The 21176-nt window shown below is 32.2% G+C and overlaps 1 protein-coding gene across 1 annotated transcript; it reads right to left on the bottom strand.

Annotated features, from left to right (window-relative positions):
- Positions 1-12433: 12433 nt before the first annotated feature.
- On the bottom strand, positions 12434-20786 carry LOC107963865 (la-related protein 1A). Its single transcript, XM_016900366.2, has 15 exons — positions 20175-20786; positions 18679-19240; positions 18332-18491; positions 17712-17802; positions 17439-17510; positions 16818-17100; positions 16550-16739; positions 16339-16405; positions 15145-15249; positions 14685-15025; positions 14331-14474; positions 14041-14104; positions 13496-13641; positions 13282-13386; positions 12434-13105 (listed from the first exon to the last, which is right to left on the bottom strand). The coding sequence occupies exons 1-15, from the start codon at positions 20391-20393 to the stop codon at positions 12961-12963; spliced, it is 2694 nt and encodes an 897-aa protein (XP_016755855.1). The 5' UTR covers positions 20394-20786; the 3' UTR covers positions 12434-12960.
- Between the last annotated feature and the right edge of the window lie 390 nt (positions 20787-21176).

The raw sequence follows: 21176 nt of genomic DNA, 5'->3' as shown, positions 1-21176 counted from the left end.
AAAATGACCAAAGTCCCTATATAGGCCATATACTTAAAACATAAGCTCAAAAGTACCAAATTCATAGTTGGATAGTGTGACGATGTCTCCGAAGATCCCCGAGTTCGAGCTAACTTTGAATTCACTACAAAACATGGGAAAATAAAAAAAGTAAGCTTTATAACTTAGTAAGCTCGTATGAAATGGACTTAATATAACCATAAACACATAATTCATCAATTGAATATAAACACATATAATTCATATTAACTAACAAACCTTTCAAATACTCATTCACAAAACTTCATGTATTCTTCACCATTTATTCGTTTTAAAGCTTATATGATTTGTGTACATACATGTACCATATCGTATCAATTTCATACTTAATCACATCATTCAATTACCCGTTGAGCCATTCAGAATAAATTTCGGATACTTGGGAGTCTAGCACTTTAAGTTTCGATAACATGGCCCAAAACCAAATCAATATAACTCGCATCCGAAGTGCCGATATCATGCTCCGAAGCCAAATCAATGTAACTAGCACCTGAAGTGCTGATATCATGTCCCGGAGCAAAATCAATGAATTCCCTAATGACATGTTACTAGTATCCAAATATATTCCTAAGGTTCAACAAGGATTTCTAATGCCGAATCGTCATCGAATCATTGTCGAATATGTCCATAGTTTTGTATTCACAATTTATGCAATATCAAAGCATTTAAAATACATTTATAATGAAATTTATTACATACAAACTTACCTCGAATGTAAAAATAGCTAAACTAGTCGATTAGTTGAGAACTTTGTTTTTCCCTCGATCTAGATCCGAGCTTCAATTTTCTTGATTTATAGATAATCAAAATTAACTTATTTAATCATCTCTCTATTTAATTTAGTCCAAAATCACTCTAAAACATTTTTACACAATTGCCCTTAATGTTTCACATCTCTTACAATTTAGTCCATATTTCATAAAAACACAAATTATTATAATTTAACCACAACTCATGCTAGCCAAATTTTAATTAGGTCCCTAGTAGACTATTTTTCTCATTTATTTCACATTTTAACTTCAAAGTTTCCACATTTCATAATTTAATCCCTAATTTGCTTTTTCACTAAAAATCACTTAACAAAACTTGTATATCTAACAACAAGCATGCATAATCTACCATTAAACATCAAAATACACCAACATTCATCAATGGAAACATTCAAAATCTTGAACAATTTTTCAAAATAATCTTTGGGCTAGCTAGACCTAGTTGTAACGATCTTAAAAATATAGAAATCATTAAAAACATGACAAAAAATGGACTTACATGCTCAATATACCATGGCCGAATGTTCCAAGCTTTGAAATGGTGTTTTCAATCCCTAATTTTGGTGGTGGTAGCTTAATGAAGATGAAAACATCATATTTTTTTTTATTTTAACTTATGTTATTAACAAATTACTATATTAACCTTGTTTTAAAACATTAAATATCACTTAATATATGCCCATAATTGTCCACCCACCATTATAATGGTCTAACTACAACACAAGAACTTCTACTTTAATGTTCCATAGCTAATAGACACCTTTAACTAATAGAACTCAAGTTCTACATTTTACGCGATTTAGTCATTTTTATCAAATTGACTAATCAAACAATAAAATTTCTTAACGAAACTTTCAAAAAAATATATTATCATACTGTAGACATTAAAATAATAAAATAATTAATTTGACTTTAGATTTTTAGTCCTGAAACCACTGTTTTGATTTGACTAAAAACGGACTGTTACAGGATCTTCAACTTGGCAATTGGACCTGTAAAGCATCCATTAAGGTAATACCACTTGATAATTTTATGGTTGGACTAAGTTTTCTTGACCAGATTAATGCTTTCATTGTCCCTTCGGGTAATTACACGGTGATTTCAGATTCAAACCATCAATGTATGGTGAAAATGACAAGAAAAGAGGCTTGGAGGGAAAAACGCTGTCAGCAATTCAATTTGCTAAAGGAGTACGTAGAGAGGAAGTCTTCTGTTTGGCCACCTTGAAGAATGAGGAAGTCGTTAAGTCCGTTGGTGAGATTTCGAAAGAAGTGGGAGAATTATTACAGTCTTTTCAGGATGTTATGCCCGCTCAGTTGCCTAAAAGTTTGCCACCTAAGAGGGAGGTGGACCATAAGATTAAGTTAGTGTCCAACATGGTGCCGCCAGCAAGGGCCCAATATCGTATGTCTCCACCGGGATTAGAAGAGTTACGAAAATAATTGAATGGTGCGCCAGTATTGTTCCAAAAAAAACATGATGGGTCGTTGAGAATGTGCATCGATTATCGGGCTCTAAACAAGATCACTGTGAAGAATAGGTACCCTATTCCTCTTATTGCGGATTTATTTGATCAACTTAGTAGTGCAAGATAGTTTACCAAGTTAGATTTGAGATCGGGGTACCATCAAGTTTCGATAGCCAAGGGTGACGAGCCAAAGACAGCTTGTGTGACACGGTATGGTTCGTATAAGTTCCTTGTGATGTCTTTCAGACTCATGAATGCCCTAGCTACATTCTGCACCCTAATGAATAAAGTACTTCAACCTTTCCTTGACCATTTCGTGGTTGTTTACCTCAAGGATATTGTGGTGTATAGTAAGTCTCTCGAGGAGCATGTGAGACATTTGAGGGAGGTTTTCCAAACTTTGAGGGAAAGTGAGCTATTCGTCAAAAAGGAGAAGTACTCATTTTCCCAATAAGAAGTACCATTCTTAGGCCACATTGTGGGAGATGGCAAGATCTGAATGGATGAGAGCAAGATTCAGGCTATTACTGAGTGGAAGCCTCCAACCAAGGTGACAGAGTTGAGATCCTTCCTTGGATTAGCAAATTACTATCGACGCTTCATTAAGGGTTACTCTAGAATTACCACACCATTGATGGGCATGTTGAAAAAGGGGAAGGTATGTGATTAGAATCTACAATGTGAGAGGGCTTTTAATTAATTAAAGCAAGCGACGACAAGGGAGTCCGTACTTATTTTGCCGGATTATTCGAAGCCTTATGAGGAACGCATGGATGTATCAGATTATGCTATTGGGGGAGTACTAATGCAAGATGAGCATCCAATTACTTTTGAGAGCTGAAAGCTTAATGAGACAGAGTAAAGATACATGGTCCAAGAAAGGTAAATGACTGCTGTGGTGCATCGCTTGCACATATGGAGGCATTATTTACTGGGTTCCAAGTTCGTGGTCCTTACCGATAACGTTGCCAACAGTTATTTTTTAACCCAGAAAAAGTTGTCTCCCAAACAAGCTCGTTGGCAGGTTTTCCTAGCGGAGTTTGATTTCATAATGGAATATAAGCCAATGAGTGCCAACATTGTGGCTAATGCACTTAGCCGAAAGATGAAATTTGCGACAATCAGCCAACCCGATGGGTCCTTATTAGAGCGCATTCGAGAAGGATTGTCCTATGACCTCATAGCCAAAAGCTTGATTGAGCTTGCCAATGAGGGGAAAACGATGAGATTTTGGCTTGATAGGGAATTACTATACACTAATGGGCACCACTTCTATGTGCCTTACTATGAAAAATTGCACAAGGAAGTCATGAAGGAATGTCATGACTCAAAATGGGCGGGCCATCCAAGAATGCACCGTACCTTGGCCCTTTTGGAGAATCGTTACTCTTGGCCTTACATAGGTGAAGATGTGGAGACCTATGTGAAGATTTGTCTAGTATACCAACAAGACAAGGTCGAGTTAAAGAGTCCGGCTAGTTTGTTACAACACTTGCCCATTCTTGAAAGACCATGGGAGAGTGTATCCATGGATTTTATTATTGGTTTGTCTAAGTCTGATGGGTTTGCAAATATTCTTGTTGTAATGGACAGGTTTTCAAAGTATGTGACATTTATTCTAGCTACCAAGGAGTACCCTGCTGATGAGGCAACCCGTTTATTTCTTAGACGCGTGGTGCAATATTGGGGAGTGCCACTGTCTGTTATCAGTGACCGAGATGGGTGATTTACGAGCCGATTCTGGACGGAGTTGTTCAAGTCATTGGGCTAAGACTTAAACTTCTCCACAAGAATGTATCCATAAACAGGTTGGCAAACCGAACGAGTGAATACGTTGTTGAAGACATATCTTCGGCACTATGTGAATGCCACACAAAGGGATTGGCCAATGTTGTTAGATGTGGCCCAATTTTTATACAACTTGCAACGAAATGAGGCTAAAAATCAAAACCCGTTCGAGATAGTGACGAGTCAATAGCCACTCAAACCAACGATATTGCGACTTGTTATACAGGACCAAATTTTGCTGCTTATTGATTTGTGAAGGATTGGCAAAAGAAAAATGACTAGGCTATAGCTTGTTTACACAAGGCAAGCAAGCACAACAAGAAGTAGGCCGATCAGAATCGAAGAGATGTGCAATTTCAGGTGGGTGACTCAGTCCTTCCCAAATTGAACTTGATGTTGCGATATACAGGTTCGCACAAGGGGCTTGTGCGAAGGTACGAAGGGTCATTTAAAGTTTTAAAGAGGGTAGGCAAAGTAGCCTATAAGCTTAAGTTGCCAGTAAAGCTTAAAGTCCACCCAGTATTTCATGTAAGCATGCTTAAGCCATTCCATGGGGATCAAGAGGGTCCGAATCGAGGCAAGTCTGAATGAGCACTAATGGGGGTAAAGATCTCTTACGATCGTGAAGTTGAAAACATTGAGGCAGATCGTGTGATTAGTCAAAGGTACCTTCGGTCACGACATGAATACTTGGTTCGATAGAAGGGACTTCCCGACAGCGACGCAAGTTGGGAACCTGCTGAGGCATTATGGTTGTTCCAAAAAATATAGACCAGTTCCATGAGGGAGACGCGACGAGGGCGTCACTAGAACATGTGGGGGAAAATGCCATGGGTTGCGCATGAGAACCTGCAACCATGATGAACTTGTGCGATCCATCGTATTCGAGGGAAGTCATTCGGCCCAATCGCACTGGTCCATTACTTGGAGAGATTGAAAGCCCATCTCTAGAGCTTGGTAAATATGAAAAGTGATCTTCAAATATATGCTTGGCAAATATGGAAGGGGATCTTCAAAGATATGTGATCCTAAACATTAAATGTAATATTTAGAAGATACGATTTTGTCATCTTAGAGATTTGATATCTAGATAGTTTTAAATCTTAGCCATTGATGTATTTCGATGTGTACCGTTGATATTGGAAAGGCTCAGTTATAAATAGAGGCCTCTCCCTTTCATTGTAATTCGTTTAGTTATTAATAAAATTATGAAAGTATTCACTCAAACTTTTCTCTCAAGTGTTCTTGCTTTTCAGTGGCTTTTGTTCATCTTTGAAGTTTGTTCTTACATTGTTCTTCTGCTATTCTTTGTGGGTGCCTTAGAGGAGTTCTGTTGAATCCTCAATTGTTGCGAGTTAGGCTGACTTAGGCCTTTTTTAGCGAAGAAACTGCCTAAGGCCGCATGGATTGCTTGTGAAAACTCTAAGTCTGTGACAGAAGCACGTACCAAATTTTGACCAAAGTAATATCAAACCCAACTTGAGTTCAAACTAGGAATTGCAAATTGGATTGCGGATTTTGATATTTGCAGATGTCCATTTTCTTTTTAAGTTTAGATATTGCGAATTTGAAGTGGATATAAATAGATACATCGAATGTCCCTTATTCGAATAATGGATGAGTATTCAAATGCGAATACCAAAATCCACCCATTATAGAATGCTTATAGTTTTTACTTACAAATAATTTAACATATTCCAGTTTGAATTTTTGTGGATTTAGATATTCAAAAAAAGTATTGAAATTTTTAAGGATTTGAATATCTCACATATAATAATATTAATTTAAATTTAAATAATAATATTCTAATAATTTACTAATGATGAATAAATCAAATTTTAAGTAAAATTTAAAATTTAAAATTAAATAATTCAATAAATGCAAATATTTGACTGGATGTAATTTCTATTCAAAAGGTGCGACCAACTAAAGTATGGAAAAAGACAAGCCTAGCAATAGTTGGTCCATTTGCTATATATATATATATATATATATAAAAGTTAACGAAAAACACCTAAAATTATGCACATTGAACGGGTCATAATTCTTTATCAAAAACCCAAAAATACGAATAAAAAATTATTTATATTAAAAATAAAAATATAAAAAAATATTTAATATGGATATAGTTATATATGTAAAAATTTATAAATATTTTTAATAAAATAAAATTTTAAAAATATATATTAGAATTAAATAAAAATATTTTTAAATTGTATTAATTAAATAAAATTTTGAAGATTAAAAAAAAACACCTCTTTAGGTGGAATTCAAAAAAGGAAATTGAGTTCTCGATAGTACTTATCAATTTTGAAATTCTCCGATATATTTACCTAAATAAATAAATTCATTTTTAGAATTTTAAAAATTTTAATACAAATAAAATATTTCCTACAAATTTTTCCTCCAAACACACCATAAAAGTTCATAAAATTATACAATAAATTAAATTTTTATCAGTATAGTATATTTATTTAAATATATTATATTTATCTGATAAAATTTTGATATAATTTTTTTTATAAATACAATAACTAAAAAGTTTTTTTTTTTTAAAATCTAGAAGTTTATAATTAAAAAAAGTAACAAATATTTTCAATCTTTCATATCTTCAAACATTTATTTAAAATTTTGAAACATTATATGAAAAATTGTATTATGATACATATAAATTAAGTATCTGGAAATTTTAATTAATCGAAAATTAATATTTTTAATAATTTAATTTATTAAATGCGTTAGATAATTTAAAATAAAATTTATTTTCAACAAGTACATAAAAGCTACTTATCGCTTATCGTGTAATAAAGAATATGTTATTTGATTTAATTATTTTAAAGACTATATTATCATTTAACTGTTTTACATTCTTGATATATTCTTTCATTCTCTTAAATGATTTTTTTTTTCAAATTAACTTTTAAAAGAAAAAAAAACCTAATCCAAAGCAAGTCATAATTGGGAGAAAAATCCATGGCAAACAAAATTAGAGATAAATTGGTTTCAAAATTCAAACATTGAAACAATACCATACACCTTTTTGTATGAAAAAGTTTCATCATTTTTCAGGCAAATGGAGACAACTGTAATCATCAAATGGTATATGGGTGGTAGTAGTGGAATCTACTACTTCAAAAAATAAAAATAAGAGAATGTTGAATTTGATTTTTTTTTAATTTATTACTTGAATTTAGTTTTAAAGATTGATTTAGTATTTAAGTTTTTTCAATTTGATATTTGGATTTTTTGGTATCAATTAAGTATTTTAATTTGGCTTCAATGTTTAATTCAGTATCCGAGTTATTTTTGTCTCAATTTGATACTTGAGTTTTTTGTCATAATCAAGTACTTGAATTTAGCTTTAGTGTTTAATTTGGTACCTAAACTTTTTTTTTACTGTCCCAATTAAGTACTTATGTTTTTTTACTAGAACATGTGTGTCAAATATGCATTGGACCATATGATTTTATTTGATTTTGATATCAAATTAAATATTTAAACTAAACTCAGATATTAAATGGAATTTTTTAACTCCAAAATCAATAAAACGAAAATTTGGATCAACTCGATTTCAAATTTAGCCTGTATCTAATGTAATTACCCATAATTTATATAAAAAAAAGTTAAAATATGTCACGGGTTTATATATTTTTCATAGATTTAAAATTTTGTCTTTATACTTTTATTTTCAAAAATTTATTCTCTTTACTTTTTTATATTTCAAAAATTATGTCTGACTTTTAATATTATTGTTAACTTTTTTTTGTTAAAATTAGTAGTGATGTAAAATAAAAAATGGTGTTCTAATTAACCTAAATTTAATTGAACAATTTTAACAGTATTAATAATTGAATTTAAAATTTAAAAAATAAAATAAATTAATTTCTTAAAATTAAAAGTATAAAGATTAATTTTTAAAATATACACATAAAATCACCGAAAAAGGTTGATTTATGAGGGAGAGGGGGAAATTAGGGACGAAATTTTGTGCGACAATCAAGGGAAAACATGCTTGTCATATGAAAATGACGCACAAAACTGTAGCGCCTAATTATTTTCTGACTTCGGATTGATTATAATATGAAATTATGGTTATTTTAATTTTTAAATAATTGAATTTGAATTTATATAACTATAAATTCAAATTAGTGTTTATGGCATTGCCATGGTGATGGGTTTTCGGCGGAAATGAATAATGGGTAATTTTGGACTCCACATTTTGTGGGAGAAAATGTTGATTTTAAAATATATTTATGGAAATATAGGTTGAGCCTTAATTTGATTAGTATGGACATTGTTGTTAAGGTAGAAGGACGTGGTTCAAGTATATTGAAACGTATCATCCTCTTATTTATAGGTTAGGAATGGACTATAGATAGTTTTATGTATTATGTCAAAAAGAACATATATAATTAAATTTTGGAGAGAGAACCAGAAAACGTGGGAAGCATTTTCTAACTCTTTTAATACATTAGCTCATTAGCTCATTTGGTCAAATGATTAAATGTTAGTGATTTTGTCCTTTAATCTCGGGTTCAATTCATTGAGTTCTAGATTCAATTCCCTTTTTAAGCACATATTGTTTTCAAGTTTTTATTTATTTATTTCTAATTTATATTTTTAATTAATATATTTTTTATTTTTTATTTATAAAATCAAATAATTATTTCTAAATATCATTATTTTTAATAAATATAATTTGTATATGTGTAATATTTATTTTTTAATCCATATCACGAGTGTAGTAAATTTTAATATTATATATATTTTTTATGTGTATTTGAAATATTTCACATATAAAAATATTTGAAATATCATACTCACGGTGAAAAACAATTATAATATTTTACATATAAAAATAATAAGATGTTTGAAATAATTATTTAATTTTATAATATTAGAAATCAATATACCAACAATATAGGTAGAGAAAATAAATATTTGACATAAAAATATTATATATAAAGAAAAATATATCAAAAAAATTAATTGATGTTTTTAAAAAATAAAATATATTTAACAAAATGATAAATATCAATTTTATAAAAAAAAATATTTTTTATTATCTAATTTACAATAATTATTTGATTTTATAAATAAAAGAGTTATTAATTAAAATAAAAAATTTAAAAATAATATATTTATTAATTAAAAAATTAATTAAAAATATAAAAAAAAAAGCGTGAAACAATATGAAATAAAAAATATAAATGTGCTTGAAAGAGGAATTGAACTTAGAACTCAAAGATTATTTTACTATTATTTAACCATCTTACCAGAAAAGTTAATATGTTAAAAATAATAATTAAAAATAAAAGTAAATTTTAAATTTTTTTATATATTTAATATGTAAAATATTAACAGGAATTAATTTAATAATTCAAAACTATATATAAAATGAAGGGGATTTGGGTATATGATTTTTTTCTTTTATACCATATGAAAATGTTAAATTTCAGTTGTAGTTCCTTTATCATGCTTAAATTTAAAATTTAATTTTTATAATTTAATTTTTAAAATAAATTGATCTCTATATTTTTATAATTTATTAGCTAGATCAATTAGTTAATATTGTTAACTTTTCTATTATAGTATTACGTGATTATATATAATTTGAATGCCATAACGGTCTTATTTGGATTTTCCTTTGTTACATTATAATTAAATAGTCAAATTTTAGTTTTGGTCCCTATATTATGTTGAGACTTGAATTGAATCCATTTACTTTAAATTTTGAGATAAATTGTCCCTCTACTTTTATAATGTCATTAGTTAGCCTAAATAGTTAATATTACTAACTATTTCAATTACAATGTTGATGTCATTTGTTTCTTAAGAACACTATTACGACAACAAAAATTATTATGATGGCATTGAAAGGGTGTTTTTAAAAAAGAAATCCACATTAGTATTTTCAACGTTATTTTTTTTGTTACATTAGTATCAAATGATTTTAAAAAAAATTAAAATGTCACACCAGTAAATTTAACAAAAGAATTTTAGCGATGACAACAACTAGACTTGGATTTTTAAAATTGAAAAGTAGAGTGATTAAATTCTTAAAAAATAAAAGTAGGGAGATTAAATTTGAAATTTATGAACTACATAGGGATTTGAAGCATGTTTTAACCTTTGTACTCACGTTCTCCCCGACTGAGAACAATATGGATACTAATCGACTTAAGATTTAATCAACAAAAATTATATTAGTTAAATATTAAAGGTGACTGAATCGAACCAAATTTTTACCAGTTATTAATTTCTAAAAGTTTAAAATATATATACCCTTTTAGTTATTTTCATTCATTTATATATATATATTAAATATTTATTTTTTATTATAAAAATATAAAAATTTAAAACTAATTATAAGCTAAATAAAAATATAATTTTATTCAGTTTGGATAATAGAAGCTTTTTTTAATCTTGTATACTAAAAATTGAATTGAATCATAATAACTAAACCGAAATTGATAAAATCAGATCAAAATCAAAATTAAATATTTTTATTTTTATTTTCTTAAATTTTTTCTCAGCCCTATTTCATTCACTGCAACATGTGTTCTTAAATTATGAGTTAATATTTTAAATTGATATAAAATTTAAAATATTTTAGTTGAATTATCAAATTAAAATGGTCTAATTACATAATGTGAACTTTTATTGATGGTATATTCACCCAACTCATTATAGCTTAACTTGAATTATTATTTTAAGTCGACATGATTCCATACTCTATTCATTGATTAACTTTAATGGTTCCGATTAAATTACAATGAATATAATTAACGTGTCGTGTTAGTTAGAAATTATTCATGTTATATTTTAAACTAAAGTCACATAATTTAATTAAGCCCACTTCATAATTTTAATCTCTTTTCTGCTATTACAAAAGGACTATTTTGCTTGTTATTATAAAGTAGAGGGATCTTTGCGGTCATTTTAAAAGTATAAAAATCAAGATTTTTGTACTATAATGCATAAACCTATATCCCAATTAAAATCCTTCCATCTCTTGCCAGTGGTGGAGTTAAAAAAATAATAATAATAAGAGGAAAAACTAAATTGAATATTTTTATAATAGTAAAAATATAATTTTATTATTTTAATAGTCTATATCTTTATAATTTTTAAAAGATTAAATTAAAATTTTATTATTTTGAGGGACCAAAATATAATTTTATCACTACTAATTTAAAATTTTATAAACTATAAAAGATTTAAATAGAAAATTTTCTATTTTAAGGGAACAAAACTACTACCAGCCCCACCTTGACTCAGCCACTGTCTCTAGCCCTCAACATTTTTAACTCATTATTATTATCATAAAAGAAAGGGTAAACTACACCTATAGTCATTTTTGTTTACCTTATGTTACATTTTAGTCACTTATGCTTGAAATGCTACGTTTTAGTCACTTACGTTATCGTGTTGTAGCATTTTAGTCACTGAGTCGTTAATTGTCGTTAACGGTGTAACGGTAAGCTGACATGGCACGTTAAATTATCATTTCAAACAAAAACTTTAGGTTAAATTATACAGTTAATCCCTATAATTTTTCGTTTTGAGCAATTTAATTCTTTTATGTTCTTTTAACTTTTTTTCTTTTTTCTTTATTTTTCATTCTCTTCTGCTTCTCCCTCTATTTTCCTACCTTCTTTATTTCTTTTAACATACCAGGAAGTCGAATTGGCAGTGAAGAAAGAAGCATGGTATGGGTTTATGGGTTTTGGTTATAAGCAATGATGATAGTCGACTTCCTACTTCTTTTTTCACTACCAATTCGACTTCTTAATATGTTAAAAGAAATGGAAAAGGTATGAAAATAGTGAGAGAAACAAAAGTGAATGGAAAAAAAAAAGGGAAATTTAAAAAACATAAAAGAAAAAATTAAATTGAATCAATTGTATAATTCAACCTAAAATTATGTTTGAAATAATGATTTAATGTGCCACATCAGCTTACCGTTACACCATTAACGACGATTAATGACTCAGTGACTAAAATGTTACAACATGATAACATAAATGACTAAAACGTAATATTTCAAATATAAGTGACTAAAACGTAAATAAAAACAATCATGCGTGGAATTTACCCTAAAAGAAATATCATATATTAAGTAGCATGCACACCATGAAACATAACAACCTTTGCGGTCTCAGCGTGATCAAACAGGACGGAAAACATCACATTGCCCGATAAAGAAGGGATCTAGTAAATGCATCTAAACGTATGCCGGAGAAACCTCAAAACATAAAAAGCCAATCATTGGTAATTCATAAATAAAATCCAGCCAACTTCATCCACAATAAACCTTTACCATACCAAAATATATATGATCTTATATTAGCGAGTAAAAACGAGATGAAAGAAAATGATTTACAGTGTAAGATTAAGAATTAAATCTCTTATTGTTCAATTTCCACCAGGTTTTTACAACGTTTTTTTTTTTTGGTTTTTTTTTTGGGGGGGGGGTGTGGGGGGCGGGGTTGAGGGGCTTAAAACTTGAAACTTGTCCAGTTTCCCTTATGTACAACAATTTCAAGGGGGAAGTTAAAATGATCAAAGAAAAACACAGGCATGCCATTTCCATTGACATGGCATCTCCAAAAGCTTGGCAGATCACTCAAGAAAAAAGATATACCCTCGAGCCAAAAAAGCCTACACAAATATCAGGAAACACAAAAATGGATAGCCTCCAGAATCGGCAGCCGCACCAGAATTTATCTGACCCCTTCCAATATACATTACACAACTCATCTTCCCTCTGCATTCATAAACCAAACCATAATTCATATAGACCTTGAACTCCTTCCTACTCTCTGATCCGGTCATCAGAGTTGCTTGTCAAAATTGGGGTTCAATAACACTAGGGATCAATTACGTCACTCATTAATGGCGCTCCTCTCTTGTGCTACTAGTATTCTTCTCTTTGGTACGGAAATCTTCCAATCGCCGGTATTCCTCCCTCAGTAACCTATCCAGTTCGGGATGTTTCTTTATCAGTTCTTTCTGATCTCGGAAGTGATGGAATGCCCTGCCGGATATTTTGTAAATACTAGTTCAATTAACAGCCTTAGATTTGCAAGCAAGAAACCCGAAATATTATGTCATCTCCAAGAATCAGGATTCTTTTTCTACATACTCATTTTCAAACATTAGCATGCAGCGCTCATTTAAAGGCATAAATGTTAGGCGAAAAAAGGAAATTACCAGTATTTTTCAAGGCCATAAAGATTGCCCTTATGATAGAAATCAAGGGTAAGTTGTTCAAAATCGTTATAAAGATCATCTCGATATTTCTTCTCTAGACCATAACTGAAAAAATTGAAGAACGTAATCAGTATACATATAGAAAAGAAAGAAGTAAAGAAAACAACTAAAAATGAACCAAAATTATCTTTTTTTAGATAACCATCAATGTTACCTATAAAATCTGAAAAGACACTCTATCCCATAATTGTAATTTGCAGCTGCATCTTCAAGAGCAAGTTTCCGGAACTCATTATACATAGAAGGGACAAACATATCCCTGAGGAAATACGACCAAAACCTGTATAGTGAATTCATTTCCTGCATGCATAACCAAGGGGAACCATTAGAAAAGTTATATTTCTTAACAACTGGAAAAATGCATTCAAATGCTTAGCTAGAGTAGCTTTGCAGCATTGATGATGATATGATTTAAAGAAACAAGAAACATGTCCAAACAGATATGAAGTCTTAGGAATACCATATATATGTGTGTACGAGGATAAATCAGCTATTAAACATTAACACATATTCAGGGCTTCAGCTTCCGTTGTGGTACAGTGATTGCAAATGGTATCCATGGGGCAAAAAATCGAAAGAAACCAAACAACTTGTTTCTTTGTAATGGAGATTAAACAATATAAGCTGTGCAATAGTGGCTTTTTCATTTAATGTAAAACAGTTCTTTAATAGCTCAGAAAGTTCAAATATAAAGTCAACCTCACTGCATCCGATTCCCAACTTCTTCCTGTCATTCAGGCAGCGCTTGTGAAACTTTAGGTACCTGAATGTAAAAATATAACTAAATTAGCCAACTTTTCTTCACAAGTGCTCTCTCTCCATCGCTCCCTCCCCTCTGTAAGGAAGTACAAGTGCACGCTGACGGACTCAAGAACAAACCACAAAGTATATTTTTTTCGTGCAACAAAAATCTCATCAAGTCATGATGAGCAAAAGCAAAAGTATACACAAATACATATATATTAGGGAAATGATCCACCATTCCTTACTTCTGTTGCTTAAAACCATTTTCTTCTAATAGCTGATGACTTGGATGCTGAAAAGGTGGGAATGACTTTGGCAAGGAACCGATTGGTGGACTGCTGGAAAGATTCCCATGTGGTGAACAGCTCAACTTCGAAGGCTGCCTAGGGCTGTAAAAAATTGAAGCTTAGACATCAATTAACTCAGGAAAATCTCATCATCTAGTCAATTTAATTAGGTTTAATTTATATTTGAAACCTATAGCAACAAGTCTATATTCTTGCACTCATAAAGTAATGGAAGTTACTACTGAAAGAAAGCAAAAAGAACTTACAGAAGTCATGATATTTAAAGTGAAGAAATGGTCACTTATAACTAACCCGTGACTATCTGGGGGAGTAGAACCAAAGAAATATCCAACTGAATTACTTGGCGGACTTTCTGATATTATTGCAATGGAATTACGACTAGCTCCATGATTCTTTGAATTGCTGGAGAAAAATCTCTGCTTATGGAATGACTGTTGCTTGGAGAAGCCTTTATTTTGCTTCCTTCGGGAACTTGATCCTCCAGATTCTTCAAGATTACTGCTCCCAGCAGCATTTTCACCCGTCTTCAGATTTGATACTCCTAATGCACCCCTTGGAGACCTTGGATTTCCGTCTTTATTTTCATAATTAGAATTATTCTTTCTACGACTAGATCGTTTAGTTTTCAGCTCCTGCTTGCAACAATCATGTTCCGATAATTAGATTACAGAAAATAAAACACCAAACGAGAAATTTATTAATATGTACCATAACATAGTTTGAAATAAATAAGAAAAAAACTAGTGCCAACCTGTTCATAGAAGACAAGACCATCATTTATCATAGCAGCAAGCTCACTGGATATGGCCTTTGAATCTTTTGCACCAGCTTTTGATCCTTCAGTTATCCCACTATTCTGCACATCAGAAGAAAAGATATGTTCCGTAAAAATGGAACCAGAACCATTCTACGGTATAATACAAGTAAAACATTACCCAAAGAAAGCATACGCTTACAGGCATAAGCTAAAAACAGAGAGAACATACCAGTCCCAATTAAGAATAAAGAAAAGTGGAAGAAATTGGGAGGAAAGAGATGAAAGAGGAGTAGGGGTGTAATGAGACACCGATGCTCGCAAGCTACTTGAGTTTGACTTGAAAAGAACTCAAATTTGATTCGGTAATTATTGAGCCGAGCTACAACTCAAGTAGCTTGAGCTATCAATCAAAGCCCAATTCGAGCACCATATGGCTCACATGCCTAATCAAGCTTTTCATTAAAAATATTTTTATATTATGCAATGACATTCTTACCCTTATTATATAGAAATAGTTTTAAGTACAAACAAACTCGAGCTTAAAAACAAACAAGCTTAATTGAGATTGAGTAGCTCAATTAAGTCTCCAGCTGAGTTTGAGCTTAGAAATTGATGTTTGATCAAGCTCGAGCCTTGAATTTCAAGTGAAGCTCGAGCTTGCCACTATTCAGGTTTGACTCGGCTTGATTACACCCCTAAAGAGGAGGGGAGAGGAGTGAGCAGAGCCAACTATTCGCTCTTAATGTCTCTAAAAGCTAAATCACTACCGATGTGAAAAGAAAAAAAAGTTATCCATCAATTTCACCCGAGGAAGAACACTGTCCCTCTTGAATGAAGTTTAGAATGCTTCAACTTCACAAAATGGAAGCATTACATAATTCATGTATATGCTTCATAAATTCAATGCCTGTGAAAAAACTGATTTAGATGGGGTAATTTTTCTATACATATGTATATTCTTTTTTGAATTGGATTTCCATTGGATAGCAAATATAAGTCGGGGATTCTTATCTTCTCTAATGATATTGAACAATCAATACGATACTATTGAAGGTCATGATAGTAAGAACAACTATTATAAATTACTAAGTAAAAACACGAACTTAGATGCTCCGATGAACCAATCTTTAAACATTAAATATAATAATAAGGCTGAAAAAGAATCCATACAGAGCTGTAAGGCATTACCTGGGTAACAATCACAAGTCTCTGAACATCCCGATCATTGACCATGTCATCCTCTTCCTCATCCAGTCTGAAAAAAAAAATGCCATTCAGATGTTCAAGGGATCATTATTAGCATTTGAAAGCATCGAAATAAGCCTTTATACAGATGAAAAATTTCCCTAGCTCAACACTGAAAGAGATAAGCCAATTAAATACAAACACAATCTAGTACCTGTTAAATGCAGAAAGAGTTTTTGTTGTTTTTTGCTCAAGCTCCAGCTCTTCATCCAGCATAAATGTATGTGCAAAATCATTTGACAGGTCAGCAGCATTCTGTACTATTACATCTGGCGATAATTCCACACTTTCAGTTCTGTGGTAATTGAACCTTATGCGATCAATTCCTTGTAACTGATCAATATCTGAGAATTTAATGTTGGAATCAACAGTTAATTTCCTGTTCAAGTTACCATTTCCACCAGAAAATGCTCGTTTCTCACCATCTAATTGAACTTGCACGGCTGCATGTTTTCTGTTACTTTTATACATCACTTCTGCATGATTTCCCTCAGCTGGTACATGATCCAAGCTCCCGCTTTCCAAAGGAATATTAAAGTTTTCTTGACAGATGTCCTTTGAATTATCTTCATGCAGATAATTTCCACAGGAATCAGTAACATTCTCTTTTGGCTGGTACTGAGTAGCCGGAGCTTCTGACGACAATGTTGTTGAACCAACTGGGATCCACTTGGACCACTCATCACGTCTTCGTATCTTGTCACCCTATAATATCAATTACCAAGTAGAGACAAGGTCATTGAGGTGAAGAACAGCATCAAAAGGCAGTATCACTAACCAATGTACCCACACAACAATGACAGATAAGACAATTTAAACCTTAAGGTATGAAAATAAGCACCATCACCACCATCGGTTGATAGCTAACCAAAATTACTATGAATTTGGTTCAATGGGTAAAATAAAGTTAACCATATGGAGAAGATAAAAGTATATCGATTCAGAGCTCAGAATTGAACATGTGGCCTGATCCGAACTTGCATACATTAGTAAAAGATCAAATTTCAGAACAGTAGACCCAAAAGAGAAATAAAAGTCTTAACCTGCACTTCTACAGTACTAGAACTCTGAAGAGCATCAAGGATAAACTGTATGTCAGTACTCATTCTCTTAACCTGCAACTCAGAAAGTGAAAAAACCACACAAAAGCTTTAGTTCTCGGGCTAAGGAAAAAAATGAAGATGATAGAAAATCTATTCAATCAGTTAATGATGCAACAACCATAAATAAAACAGAAAAAACCCAACAACACAAAATACAGCAGTGGCATATAATCCATGCCGCCATATAAGCTAAGTAGTAGTGAGTTAACATACTCTTTTAAAGTCTGCAATTGTGGAGACTGGAACCCAACCTTGATCATCCATCAAGGAAATCAGGTAATGGTCATTTTGAAGATTTTCATCACTGAAAAAAATAAGAGGGTAAGAAAGGTAAACAAAAAGATATGCACATTATGTAGCGCTGGAAAAACAATTAACTCTACGGCAATCATTAATGAAAAACAATCAAAAAGTTCATATTTTTGGCCTCTCAATTTGAGCCAATTACATGGTGCATGAAACTTATGCCAAATACCTAAGACTATGATTGCTTTACCAAAAACTCCAATGACATACAAAAGATAATTGATATGAGGTCATAGGTTGAAAATTTTCTAAAGTGGCTACCACAATATCAGTTTTTTGTAAGAGTTCTTGTCCTTCAGTGGCCCCATTAATAACGTGTGCACAAAATCAGACTTGGAAGTGCAAAGATTTACGGCGAATGAATCAATCACTTACTAGCAAAGCACTAAGTAAAAATACCCATAAATGCCAACATTGATAATGGCATCTATAAATGGCGGAAGTGGAGGAATTTAGAAGCAATTCTAGACTGTGGTACCCAGACAAAAAGATATTAAATAAATAGGAGGCAAAGAAGCCTTCCTCACCTGAAATAATACTCGATTTGTTTCACTATATTAGCCCTCAAAGTTACCATCTCCGGAGGGAGCACAGTAGACTCTGGATTTATAGGGTATGGAACAAAGCGTGGAGAATGTGGTCCCCTAATGGAGCCTGGAGGAGCGATAGGCACATAGCACAAAGCTCCTGAAGGTCATAATAAAAAGGAGTTTATGAAAGGCATAATACAAAACAAGAGCTGAAACAAGAACAAATGGCATAATACATGCCTTACCTTGCTGGCAGACATAAGCAGCAAGGAAGCTTGACAAAGTAAGAAGTAATGAAACATGTTGTAGTGTTTTAAACAAAAATACGGGGATTGAGATATTACCAGGGTAACCTGGACCAATCATGAACCCAGGAGCTGGACCAAAGAATGGAGGTCTAGCAAAAGATCTCGGTCCAACACCCGGCTGCATGGGAATGGGTTCTCTAGGATTAAATGCCCGTTGATGGTTCCAGCCAGGATTAAAATGTCCACCAGGTTCTTGCACGTTGGGTCTTCTATTAGAGAAGTTGGCAGGATAAGCATTGGGATCTCCTCTGGGAGGAAGCTGCATATTTCTGCTGGCATCAACACCTTGAACTGGGGGACCAAAGGCTTGCATTGTTGTCTCAGATCCAGATTTTACCAACTGAGGATCAATACCGGGAAAAGGTCCAGGGACAGGGTGGTAAGCATACCCAGGTCCAGGAACTGCAATGTGTGGTGGAGGTACCATAGGATGAAAAACAGCTGGCACCGGTGGTTGATAATAAGGTAAAGGTACAGGAAAACGAGGCCCAGCATTAGGATTGCGTTTAGAGTCTGACTTCTGATGGCGTGCTGATGAATGCTTATAAGAAGCATTGGGGTTTCCAGATCCATTTGATTTCGGCTGCCCAGCTGCTCTCTGAAAGACCCAAAAAATGAGAAAGATGATAAAATTAAGGTACACTGAGATAACAATTTGTTCAATTTTTCTTCTTAATTGCAAGGAAGAAAAAAACAAGTACATTGGCAACAACTAAATATATCAGGCCTCAATATGATGACCCGCAATATAATCATGCATAAAGGTAACGGAAAATGCAAAGAAGAAGCAAACGCAGACAACCAGACTGACTGAGAATCAGAAATGGCTCAATGATATAGGGAATTCTTCAAAGGAAAGATATATTCCACAAAGGTTTATTAAGAACACTCATCTGACATTATATTTCAATTCTTCTTGACATGTGAAAACAACTCCTACAATCATCCTTTTAACATGTCTAACAAGCGGAGGTCATGAAAGGGTGGTCATTGCTCATTAGTCAATATAGCTTAGTCTCTCCAGAAGACTTTTAATTGGTATAAAGTGATCAAAGAAATTTAAGAAACCAGAAAGCAATTGACTGATATTCAAATGAAATATATAAGTAAAAGAGGCTAAAGACCTGGTCTTTCAAATTGTCCTTTTTTCTAAATAAAAAAAAAACACATTAGCACTAATAATTCCATAAGACACACTTAGTCTACCAAAACAAACTCAAATTACACCTAAAGCTAGATCAAATTTATCCAAATTTCACACTCATAAAAGTGATCAATCACCAATGCAAAGACTAACCTGACCTACTGAAGGGTTGGGAGATAAACTGATATTCAAATCAAAATTCTAAGAGGCTAAAAAACTGGTCTTTAAAATTGTCCATTTGAGACCACATTAAACCTAATAATTCCACATGACACACTTAGTCTACCAAAACAAACTCAAATTACATCTAAAGATTTTTATACATTCACTCCTAAAAGCGATCAATCACCAATTAAACAAAAATAAACCCCAAAAAGCAATGACGAACCTGCTCTACTGATGGGTGTGGAGCTGCTGGGGCACACACATCAGCAGCAACCTGAGGGTTGTTGTTTTGAGGGGCTTGTTGATTCCCACCAAGGTCAGGCCAAGATTGGGTACCCATAACAGGAGCATCACCCACTTTCTCCCCATCAATTGCAGGAGTCTTCCATGGTGACTTGACCTCGTTATGACCATCCCCTGCTTCATTATCAGCCATTACCATAATCTCTACAACCACCCACCAAAATTCTCCAACAAACCAAAAAAAACCCAAAGTCAGTAAATCAATTCAATTCGTCACAAGAACAAAAAAAAAGAAGCAAACAAACAAACAAAAAAGCACTCTTTGATTCACTAAATGAAGGTGTAATTCAAAAAGATCAAAGGTTTTGGGGTGGGTTTTTAACAGTAATAAAAAGTGGGGTTTTTTTTTTTTTTTGGGAAGTATTTGAGAAAGATTGACAGTTGCAGATAGAGAGACCAAGGAAGTTTGCAAAAGTGAGAGTAGTGAGGGTTAAAAACTTCAAAAAGCCAACAAAGGCATGAATGTCTGCTTTACTTTTTTGCTTTGGTTTTATAGCATTGAGATAGAAATAACTATTGCCAGGGCAAGTTTTCACTATTTACACACTTGAGCTAACGCAATCTATATAGCTGGAGACGAAATAGAATTGGATTGGAAGTAGGAAAAGAAAACGTGGCTTGGGAAGATAGATTTTGCGTAGGATGGGTCACATCAAAAACCCTAGATTCAGAGCTTTTGGGTCGGCCCGGATCCGTTTCTATAATAAGAGACCCTTATATATTTAGAAATGGCCCAAATTATGTAGGTTATTATTATTATTATTAATAAATAAAAAACACACCTACAGTTATTTAAAAAAACAAATTATGAATTCTACTTTGATTAATATCGTCATAAAAAGGCGTAAATTCGAACGTATTAAAACATGTTTAAATTAAGATCACGATATTAAAATAAGACAAAGGTAGAAATATTATAAAA

This window comes from Gossypium hirsutum, chromosome A03 (genome assembly GCF_007990345.1).
Source record: "Gossypium hirsutum isolate 1008001.06 chromosome A03, Gossypium_hirsutum_v2.1, whole genome shotgun sequence".
Classification (NCBI taxonomy): domain Eukaryota; kingdom Viridiplantae; phylum Streptophyta; class Magnoliopsida; order Malvales; family Malvaceae; genus Gossypium; species Gossypium hirsutum.
Note: the sequence above shows the minus strand (reverse complement) of the source record. Positions and strands in the feature narration are given on the sequence as shown.